This window comes from Triticum aestivum, chromosome 7B (genome assembly GCF_018294505.1).
Source record: "Triticum aestivum cultivar Chinese Spring chromosome 7B, IWGSC CS RefSeq v2.1, whole genome shotgun sequence".
Classification (NCBI taxonomy): domain Eukaryota; kingdom Viridiplantae; phylum Streptophyta; class Magnoliopsida; order Poales; family Poaceae; genus Triticum; species Triticum aestivum.
This window is the reverse complement of record NC_057813.1, coordinates 243,847,759-243,858,664: the sequence shown is the minus strand read 5'-3', so window position 1 is coordinate 243,858,664 and position 10,906 is coordinate 243,847,759. Positions and strand designations below refer to the sequence as shown.

At 44.0% G+C, this 10,906-nt stretch overlaps 3 protein-coding genes across 5 annotated transcripts; 1 reads left to right on the top strand and 2 right to left on the bottom strand.

Annotated features, from left to right (window-relative positions):
* Positions 1–1,589: 1,589 nt before the first annotated feature.
* Positions 1,590–4,032, bottom strand: LOC123160801 (uncharacterized). Its single transcript, XM_044578637.1, has 7 exons — positions 3,789–4,032; positions 3,440–3,509; positions 3,188–3,347; positions 3,011–3,092; positions 2,571–2,787; positions 2,266–2,330; positions 1,590–2,018 (listed from the first exon to the last, which is right to left on the bottom strand). Exons 1-7 carry the CDS (start codon positions 3,861–3,863, stop codon positions 1,764–1,766), a joined length of 924 nt encoding a protein of 307 aa, XP_044434572.1. The 5' UTR covers positions 3,864–4,032; the 3' UTR covers positions 1,590–1,763.
* Positions 4,033–4,174: 142 nt separating this feature from the next.
* LOC123160802 (60S ribosomal protein L7-2) lies at positions 4,175–5,937 on the bottom strand. Its single transcript, XM_044578639.1, has 4 exons — positions 5,545–5,937; positions 5,312–5,449; positions 5,107–5,209; positions 4,175–4,721 (listed from the first exon to the last, which is right to left on the bottom strand). The coding sequence occupies exons 1-4, from the start codon at positions 5,832–5,834 to the stop codon at positions 4,506–4,508; spliced, it is 747 nt and encodes a 248-aa protein (XP_044434574.1). The 5' UTR covers positions 5,835–5,937; the 3' UTR covers positions 4,175–4,505.
* A 160-nt stretch (positions 5,938–6,097) lies between these two features.
* Positions 6,098–10,107, top strand: LOC123160800 (methionine aminopeptidase 2B). Of its 3 annotated transcripts, none has more exons than XM_044578636.1 (13): positions 6,099–6,351; positions 6,548–6,652; positions 7,137–7,254; positions 7,402–7,438; positions 7,521–7,628; positions 7,822–7,921; positions 8,024–8,169; positions 8,243–8,334; positions 8,475–8,569; positions 8,936–9,032; positions 9,122–9,265; positions 9,463–9,680; positions 9,762–10,107. In XM_044578636.1, exons 2-13 carry the CDS (start codon positions 6,578–6,580, stop codon positions 9,870–9,872), a joined length of 1,341 nt encoding a protein of 446 aa, XP_044434571.1. In that variant the 5' UTR covers positions 6,099–6,351; positions 6,548–6,577; the 3' UTR covers positions 9,873–10,107. The 3 variants fall into 3 exon arrangements, with proteins under 3 accessions (XP_044434569.1, XP_044434571.1, XP_044434570.1); XM_044578635.1 differs by having other exon boundaries at positions 7,396–7,438; XM_044578634.1 differs by having other exon boundaries at positions 6,098–6,351; positions 7,396–7,438; positions 9,463–10,107.
* The last annotated feature ends 799 nt before the right edge of the window (positions 10,108–10,906 follow it).

Sequence of the window (10,906 nt, the reverse complement as noted above, 5' to 3'; positions counted from 1 at the left end):
CGCGTCGCAGGAGCGTAAGCAGGGGAGGTGGCATGTTAAGGATCGAGACCTACAGTATTCATGTGGATCGAGACCTACAGTATTCATGTGGATGTTTTACATAAGCAGGGGAGGTGGCATGTTAAAACTCTTGTGTCTGTTAGTGTTGGTAACAGCTTTATTCATGTGGATGTTTTACATAAGAAAATGAATTGTGATCTTTCCCTTGTGGTGGTTTATGATCCTACTCATGAGGAACTCAAGATGGATTTTCTTACTGCTTTGGCTTCCTCATGGAGTAAGATGGTGAATCCTTATCTGGGGTGGTTTTTATATCCTTAGAAATATGCAGTGAGAAAAATAAACAAGTGACTTTGTCTCATGCCACTGATCTCTCTAATTCTATTATTCATTCTTATAACTTGAGAGTGATTCATATGTCTAGAGGCATGTATACTTGGTCTAACAGGCAAAAGAACCCCACCCTAGAGAAATTAGTTAGAATCCTTATGTCTCCAGCCTAGAAAGATCTTTTCCCTTTAGTGCATGTTGTTAAGTTAGTAAGTTGTCTGATCACAATCCTTTTGGTTTTGAACTATGGTTGCAACTTTCAGGGGATAACAAAACCAGAGGCTTTCGTTTGATCTGGCTTGGTTTATAAACAGCGTTCCTTCCCCTTGTTACAGACATTTGGTGTGCAAATGTGGCTTCTGATGATCCTATTGATGTTCTGAATATCAAAATCAAGAGGTTTAAGAAGTATTTTAAGGGGCGGGGTCCAATCTGTTTGGTCATCATGAAAAAAGAAGAAAAGAACTTGATGAGGAGCTGCTGGTCCTAGAAAGTTTAGAAGAGCTTTCACCTTTAGATGTGGAGGCTTATAATTGTAAAGTGGAAGTTCTAGTGGAACTCCATGAGCTATATGTTGAGGAGGAGCTACATTGGATTCAGAGTGCTAATGAGAGATGGTTTGTACAAGGGGATAATAACACTGACTATTTTCATCGAGTTACTAATGGTAAAGAAAAGAAAGCAAAAACAATTATTTGTAGGTCGCCATGTTTGGCTTCGACATTCCTCATGATCTTGTAATGGTTCCTTTGAACATGGTTGTTGAATAAAATTGAGCGAGGTTCCCTAAAAAAACATCCATTACTCCATAATTTGAAGATTCATTCTCTTGAAGAGCAGTTACTCAACTGTTTACCTGCAAAACATGTGAATGATGCCATCGCCGTTTTCCTTTGTCATGCTTCAGTGCAAAAGAATGTAATCCCCACTGTCTCCAGTGGTTTGCTCCTCAAGGCTATGGTATTGGTATGGAGTTCTTGCAAGTTGCAACTCCGGTTTCTGCAAGGATGCCCACGATCCTAGCACCCACCTGAAGATCGCCGCGGTGCTTCCTCTCAAACGTAGCATCATTACAACGTAGCCAACCAACAAGTGGCATTTCCTCTGCCAGAATCAAGACTTTATCCTCCAGATCAAACCATCAAGCCAGCTTCCCAACAGAGTATGTTGTATACCGCCTGGGTTTTGGAGCATAGTTTGACAATGCATATAAATATTTCACAAAGGATGATTCCTCCACACATGATTGCATGTAGTTCTTATCAATCAAATCAACAGATATTTTATTTCCGGAAAATGCATAACGCTAATAATTTAGCGCGGCACTGAAACACCTCCACGGTCTTGATGCTCACTTTGACAACTGAAAAGAGCATCATTATCCTAGACCGCAATCCCGTTTAAACGGTGTGCCTGAATCTAAACCGTGTTTTCTACCATGCAAATGAAGGCAAAACGTAAGATGGGTATGAGCTATGCTTGCAACACAACGCACTGACGGCATCATCTCCAGCAGTTTCTCCAAATTCACCGAGTCCAAGTTCAGCCGCATGGATACCTCCAGTGATGAATGCAGATGCCATTCCGGCTCCATTTGCGCCTTTGATGTCGTGGTGCAGCGAATCACCTACGGTGATACATTCATGTGCTTCAACACCTGCTAGGGACATTGCTGATGTATAGATAACCTGAGAAAGCAGCAGCTAAGTCAGTACCTGGCGAGAGCCGGGGGACAGTTTCCCACACAAAAACTTGAATACAGAAAGGATGATCCGAGAGGAGGCTGTTAAAGCAAGTAGTAATAAAGTACAGTTGCAATCACAAGTTCATAATGCTGTGGGTCATCATAGCATGAATGCCATTCCAGTTCTGTATTGTGTTTAAGTTGTTGAATCAGTCGTAAGTCTACAAATACTCCGACACGCCATGCATTACCTTATCAGGCTTCCCCATCCATTTTACTTCACCACCAAGACTCTCGTATTTTGCTGCCAGGGTGCCTAAAAGAGAAACATTATATTACCACCATCACTTGGCACTGTAAAAGATGGCCATACTTCTAACATATCTCTTTTTTGAAGAAGAAATTTAGAAAAATATCTCAGGAATCAGAAATAAAGAATGTCCAAATTTATAGTGTAGGATAGGCAAGCAGATACATTCATGAGTTAAAACAACTCTGCTACCTGGTAATGGTTAAACAATCAGCATGGCATCAAATATGAAAGTCATTAACCCACCAGGCATGACACGCAGGTTTCGAGCTTCAACAGTGACATAATCTGGATTAGCTACCACCATTGGAAGTCGCTTTTGTATACCAAGCACTAGAATCTGCTCAAGCTCCTCAAGACTTTTCGAAAGTGGATCACCAGAAGGTAAACCCAGGGCTTCAGTACCATGGGCTAGTATAAACTCTGCATCGTCAACATTGTTCACAACTTGCAAACCAAGTCCCTAATAGGAGAAAACAAGAAATCATTTGACACAGAATCTTGTAGAAGTGCCTCATAAGTAACAATGCTTTTTGATATCACACTCTTGTCATTATTAGGACTTCTTCATATATGTTAGATGACCTCAGCCATTTGGCAGGAATATATGAGTATGCCACACCAAATTTGATGCTAATATTCCTTGGAAGAAACAACTGCCAGAGAAAAACAACAGAAGAACAAACCTCCAGAGAAATTGCACCTCGATTGCCCCATGTCAGATGGACACACTTCCTTCCCAGAGATGCAAACCATGGGTCATCCCTCCTACGTTTACGAAAGCAAATCAGAAGTTTTAACTTAAGTTTCTGAGTAAGCTAGACCAAATAACCACAGAAGAAAGATCAGCATAAAAGGCTTACTTGTCAAGGTACTGATGGGTGAGTTCCCCGCTGGTGATCGCCCCGAGGAAACAAGACGTGTCAAACCCAAGGCTCTGCAGCTTCTCCATGGTTACAGACGACCGCCTTGAGGAATTGCTGATTATCACCATCTTGGCGCCATTCCCAGCGAGCTTCTCCACTGAAACATCCATGCCTCACTTGGCTATCACATTGCAGCACAAAGATGCAACAGTAAACTGGAGATAAATTAGGATGTGTGGACCAACATACATGCCAAAATGGCGCCCGGGTAGGGTTTCTTCCCGTCATGAAGAACACCGAACTGGTCCAGGAACCATGCCTGCCAGACAAACTCGACTGTGAACAACTCATAGCAGCAGAAGCAAATGGTATGGGCACCCCTAGCGATACAAACGACCAGATGCTATGGGCAGAGGAACCAGCTTTTCCCCAATTTCTAGCTGAAGTTCCGCAGACAGCATGAACCCTATGCGCGGTTTCTTTATCCGAATTAGCAGCGCAAGACCAATTCATGTACTCCTAGCGTTTCTGCTACTTGGAAGACGAGCAAAACGAGAGGCGATTCTGCGTGAGTAGGGTGGGGGCACGGGGAGCTTGCCTTGAAGCGGCCGGACTCGGCGAGGGGCCGGATCCCGGCCAGCCTCTCGAATACCGGTGCCGGCGGCGATGACATCCTCCCCGCCGCCGCCGCGCGACAAGGGCCCTTGCTGCTGCGGTAGGTGGAGGTGGGCTGTGGAAAGTGGAGACGATGGAGCTCGTTTGGAAGGGTAAGGCAACGAGGACGCCAAGCAACCAGGCTGTGGCTGGGTCGAGTACCAGGCTACCAGCCGACGAGCGAGCATATACGCCGCTATCTCGCCGGCCGCCACGGCCATCGTAACCGTGGACACGGATGCAGGCCTGCAGTTTGCCACATTCTATACTTTCTATGATACCGATGCAGTCAGTGATGCGGCATGAAGAATTGCTGTAAAACAGACAGTGTTCTCAAATCTGGCAAAATAGCTAAAGTATAGAGCGCCCAGAGAACCTGATGTTTTGTTGCAATATCATCCAACCTCACGAATCAACTACCCAGGCAAGCCTGTTGGTACAAGTAAACACTGTGAACAGCTAGTTTCAGCAAAGCACGGCTGATCGATCACGAAGCGCAGAGCGTGCACACAACCAAGGGCAGGGGAGAAGAACAGTTTCTGCTATTTCGTGATCTGATCCCAAACACTCGGGCAGGGTTTCCGAAACAAAGGTACATTCAGCTATGCTATTACAAAACCGACAAGGTAATAACGGATCCATCGCTTGTCTGAGGACTGCCTCAGTTCAGCTTCTCGAGTAGCTCGTTGATCTTGTCCCCACGGTTGCCCGAGTCGCCACCATCCTTGAAGGGTTTCTTCTTCATCTGCAGCCTCCTCTCTGGACACTTGAGCTTGAAGGGCATGAGAAAGCTCGCCGTTTCTCTGAAGTGCGGCCCGACAGTGGAGATTTCATGCACCACGTCTTCCAAACATATGACGCCGTGTTCTCCAAGTGCCTGTTTTTCACAAAGCACGTACGATGATTATAAAGAGTACATTACAAAATCATCACGAAAGATAATTCAGAGAATACTTTTGCAGCAGAAATGCACGTAGCAGTGATGAAGATACAATTATCCTAACTGAGTGTTTTTTACAGTGTCAAATTTGGCGAGTCCGAGCCTGGAATACATTATTATTGGTCCAGAATTGAACCCTGAAGGTATTCAAGTTTGTTAGCAATTGTGGAACTGGCTAGATAAAATTAACAGGCACAGATCACTGGTTTGCCTTGCTGAGTACTTCCTATGCTTATTATTAAGTTGCCGGTAGGCATGTCAAAGCTTTACTTGAATCGAATGCCTGAACCTAAATCTCCAGAAGATGTCACAAAAATTATACCTTCTCGATTAGATCATTGCTGGTAAGGGGGAAAGGCTCCTTGTCGAAATATCCGCGACCCTTCTTGTAAATTAGCTCCTTCACATTCTTCAAATTGGGGAACCTACCGTGACACCAATTAACAACATTCAATTCAATTCACCTTAAACTAGGAACTGACGAAACAAGCCACACAATGGAGAAGATATTTCCATTCAGTTATTACCCATAGGTGACAAACGGTCCGACAGCAGCAAGCCTCTTGAGGTTTGTCTCGGTGGCCTTGAGGAAGACGCCGGTGAGGACCTGGGTGAGCCGCAGCCTGGCCAAGATCTTCCTGATTTGCGGGTGCAAGTCAGCGGTGCTGCAATCACACGCGAAAATCCGTGTTAATAATCGCGAGGTACCATCAGCAAGTCAGACAAGTGCGTGCTTCAGGTAGGTATATAGGTGACTGACCCTGGGATGCGGATGGCGAAGAGCAGCTTGGCGTCGATGGCCTCGGCGGGGCGCAGGTTCCGGACCTTGAGGCGCGTCCGCATCCGCAGGAAGTCGAGCTCCTTGTTGCGGAACTCCCTGACGAAGTCCTCGGGACGCTTGATGGCGCCCTTGGCGTCGTGGCGGCGGCGCTGCCTCTTGGCCGCCTTGCGCTCCCGGTTCTTGGTGGCCCACTCCTCGTTGTCCTTCCTCTTCTTGAGGACCGTCTCCCGCACGAACGGCAGCTGCTGCGTGCCCTCCTCCTCCGCCATGGCCGGCGGCGCGGGGTTCTCCTGGCGCGTGGTGGCTAGGCGGCGGCGGAGGCGAACGGGGTCGGCGGTCGGGGAGGGTTTGGGAAGAGCCTTGACGATATTTCGCTGCTGGGGTCTTAAGGTCTTGCAGCGCTTAGTGGGCTGGGCCAAAGCCGAACCCACCAGTTATATTAGTAGTCTTATTAAGAGGGCCGACCATATACAATACTTACTGGGCTTCAATTTGAGGAAGCCCAGTTGGGTGAGAACAGAAATATTTTCGGCAGGTGCGCTTGTCCGTCCTCCCCGTTCCGTTTGCGGTTGGGTCGCAGTCGTACAAAACCTTCTTGCTCTCGTTCGTGGTCCAAGCCTAACCCTAGCCGTCACCCCCTTCTTCCTCCCGGCAGATATCAGGCGGGCAGAGGGAGACGTCCTCGCCCGCGACAGCTTCTTGCGCGCTCTCCTCTCCCCTTTGACCCCGCCGCCGACGGCCGCCGCGCGCGCGGAAGGTTCTCCCCCCCGCGGACCCCCATAAAAGGTACGGTACTGTAGTTTATGTTGGTGCTGCGGGTGATCTCGCAAAGGACTCAAATCGAATTGTACAATAGGACTTTCCCCCCTTCTATCTATCTAATCTATCTAATAATAAAGGGTGATAAGTTTGCTCTCGTACGTAATTCATCCTCGGACGGATTGGTGCTTAACTGCTTATGATGTTCGTTCTGCTCATTCAGGTTTCGAGATTTATTAGGAATATATACAATATGGCTGGGAGTAGCACGGATGCAGCAACCAAGGAGATGGAGGCATTGCATGTTGGGCAAACCAAGGAAACAGATGTAAGTGCTGTGCTGCACAAGTGTTCTTCCTCTCATTATCTTGCACGGTTGCTTAGGCATATTTTTCACTTATATTAATGGTGGTCATGGAAAAAAGGTTGGGGATGAACAATAACCAAACAAGCTATTGCCCGATATTATTCTGCCTTGCAGAATCGGTGTTCACCACAGTTGATAACTACCAGTTGTTTTTGCCATAATTGCTTTTTTATTGCCTTGTTGGTAAACTTGGTCCCACCGTGTACTTTTAACTTATCTCCTGAATTCTCTTCATTGCTGTTATGGAGCCTCTGACCACATGCCATGACTAGCCTTAGCATGCCTCAGTTAGAAAGTGATATGTGATTACAACAGTCCTACAACTGATGCCAACTACTGTGGTTACATGGATTGGTGAACCTCACATTTCATCCCTTCTCTTGGATGATCCTTGCAATGCTGTATATTATTTTGATGGTAAATAACCTTCCCATTTTTGCTGCAGGAGATTCTGAAAAAAGCGTCAGATAGCAATGGCGGGGCTCCTGGAGCTCAGTCCCCACCACCACCAGCAGATGATGATGAGGCACAAGTGGATGGTCCATCTGAAGATGGAGCAGGAGGTGACAACTCTAATTTGCAAGATCTCATTTCTGTGTTTCTCATAGAGCTGGACCAGTGGATCTATTGCTATTCTTGTTAGCATTTGGAAGCTGGGATATGAATCATGTGATTAATTTTATCGTTGTGTCTCAAATGGATAGCTTCAGTGGCTGCGAAGAAGAAAAAGAAGAAAAGCAAGGCCAAGTGAGTTCTGTTATTCAGTTGAACAATTAATGTTCTTGTGTGGTTGCTCTATTTTACGAGCATTTCACTTGTTCTCTTGTAGAAAGAAGAAAGACCCCCATCAGCAGACAGATCCTCCATCAATCCCTGTGGATGAGCTTTTCCCTTCAGGAGATTTTCCTGAGGGAGAAATCCAGGAATATAAGGATGAGTAAGTATTGAATTATAGGAATATGGTGTTTTTTAACTTCATAAAACAGGCAAAGGTTAAAATTGCATGGATAATCTTAACTTCTTAAGACGATACAGAAATAGTATTTTGTTTCATTTGTCGCTAATGAAGGATTCTGCAAAATGATAATTATCTTCTGTTTTGTAAATTAATCATGTTATTTGCTCTTCAGTAATTTATGGAGAACAACTAGTGAAGAAAAGAGGGAACAGGAACGACTACAAAAACCAATGTACAATTCTGTTCGCCGAGCTGCAGAAGTCCATCGACAGGTTTAGAATATTCTAGCCTGCTAGCCTCTATTATTTTTTCCAGCTTCATTTTATCTGTATCTTTGGTTGGTACATCTCTACAATGTAAATATGGCTTGCTAGGTACGAAAGTACATGAGGAGCATTATAAAGCCTGGAATGCTAATGATGGAACTATGCGAGACTTTGGAAAACATGGTTCGGAAACTTATCAAGGAGAATGGACTGCAAGCTGGCATTGCCTTTCCAACAGGATGCTCGTTGAATTGGTACGGTATTGCTCTAGAGTGCTTCCTAGTACTGCGTCCCCTTCTCACATTGACGGAAGAATTTTTTGCTTAGGGTCGCAGCTCACTGGACTCCAAATTCTGGTGATAAAACTGTACTACAATATGATGATGTGATGAAGCTGGATTTTGGGACACATATCGATGGTATGTCTGTTTTATTACTTTGTTCGGTTCTTTCTTCAATGATCTTTGGTGTATACATGTTAATGTTTTGTCCTTGCAAGTCCGAATTCATGATATTCATAATTTTTTGAAAACTAACATGATAATGTGATTATTCCCAGGGCACATAGTTGATTGTGCATTTACTGTCGCATTTAATCCCATGTTTGATCCGTTGCTGCAAGCAACGAGAGATGCCACAAATACTGGAATCAAGGTAATTCTACATACTTCGTTTACTTTCCAAGGCTGTGGTACATTTTAATTAAAAATGGACTAATATACTACCAAATGAATGCTTCCCATAAGCAGCTTTGCTCATAGTATTTCTGATAGCAGCTCTACTCTTTGGAAGAACACAGTGATAGGTTTTCGTTAAAGTCTGTGATTTTGATTACCCGTTATATAGTGTCTGTTTCAGCGCAATGTCATTTCTCCAGCTTTTTATAGTGATCTGTTTGGGTCTGATCTGAGTTTCGTTTTTCACCTGTCAATGATATGATGTGTGGATGTTTGAAATCATATCCCCTAAGTCATGTCTATTCTTTGCTACTTAATAATGCTTATTTATCCTTTATTTCAGGAAGCTGGAATAGATGCACGGCTTTGTGATGTCGGTGCTGCAATCCAAGAAGTCATGGAGTCATATGAGGTTGAAATTAATGGGAAAGTTTTCCAAGGTACGTGTAGTTTTTTTCTTTCCCATTCTGCGCTAGTAGAATTGTAGTAACAGCATGACGATTTAAATGGCTTCTCTGTTTTGCGGCAGTAAAAAGTGTGCGAAACCTCAATGGACACAGCATTGGACCATACCAAATCCATGCTGGTAAATCAGTTCCAATTGTAAAAGGCGGAGAGCAAACAAAAATGGAGGAGGGTGAATTTTATGCCATTGAAACTTTTGGGTCTACAGGTACGTCACTCTATATAGCTTGAACTCGTAGGCCCAGATACACTTGGAAGCCATTTTCATCGCATTTTAATAGTTTTTGGATCACTTTCTATAGTATATAAGCATGGCCTTCTTGGCTTTATAACCGATGTCTGTTTCCTTACTTCCTTTGAAATTTTGGCCAGTTTTACAGTTCATAAGCACCATTCTGTTCGCAGGAAAGGGATTTGTGAGGGAGGACTTGGAATGCAGTCATTACATGAAGAACTTTGATGTTGGGCATGTACCATTGAGGGTAGCAAAAGCCAAGCAGCTACTGGGGACAATCAACAACAACTTTGGAACACTTGCATTTTGCCGCCGGTACTTGGACCGCATCGGCGAGACCAAGTATCTCATGGCACTGAAAAATCTATGTGATGTTGGCATTGTTCAGGTATGTGAAATAGGATACCACCATTTCAATGCCAATGTCTATCAAGACATGGTTACTCACGGTTTCCTGACCTGTTTGCAGCCGTACCCGCCATTGTGCGATGTGAGGGGAAGCTATGTGTCCCAGTTTGAGCACACCATTTTGCTCCGGCCAACCTGTAAAGAAGTCATATCCAGAGGCGACGACTACTGATTGGCGCTGCGGCTCCTGTCTGTACCTGTCGCCTGCAGCGATTAGAGTTTTACCATCTTGGGTGACCTGTGTTCGTTATGGATCAAATGGCACATCAGAATCGAAAAAATAATGCGGTTACATTGCACCCTTTTGTTTTCTGAGTTTAAAATTTGTGGAAACTGGTTTGTAAGAATCGCTATCGTGTTGTATTACTTGATCCCTCTAAAAAATACTTACTGGAGATTTTTTATCATTAGCGTGGGACAGATGAAAATGACACATACATCCATTTCTGGACGTTGGGAGTACGTTTATATACTTGTACTAATTGCATCATGCGTACGCGTGGGGGATGAAAATCATGTACCAGCTGTAGAAAAAGGAGAATCGTCCCACTGGTCGCCACTCACGAGTACTAGTTTTCTTATTGGAACTAGTAAATGCACACGTGCAATGCACGTTGATATTGGGGAAATTGATTGCACGTTTTATATTAGGTAGGGTATCAGTCACGCGTTAATTATGTAATTGACACCGTCGTTGTTATTTGGTATGATATTAATTGCATGTTAAACATGTTTAACGCTCATCATTAGAGCAATCTAGGTCGTTGGATTGATATGGTTTGATGGCCGAGATGTATTGAATCTGCCTCACTGGGTCTTTTTATATTGATATAGATATAGATATAGATTAGGAAAGTTAGTTTAGTAATGTTTTCGTCCCTGACATGAAACCCTAATTGACATACACAAGCCCTAATTGAAGTCCGCATACTACTGGCTTCTCTTCAAGCTCAGCATCACCTAGACTGGATAGTACTTCCTCCGTCCCTATGTAAGCACTTTAAATATACCCCCTTATAATGAAATTCAACAACCTTTTTTATGTAGTATAGTTGTCTAAAAAACTGAAAATACAAAGGTGAAGATGGGTGCGCGCGCACCCATATGAATAGTAAATTCATAAAAAATACTAAAAAAATAAAAAAATTCTGAATTTTCATGGTATGAAACTTAATCGATCATTCTACTCATGTATTTACACCAATG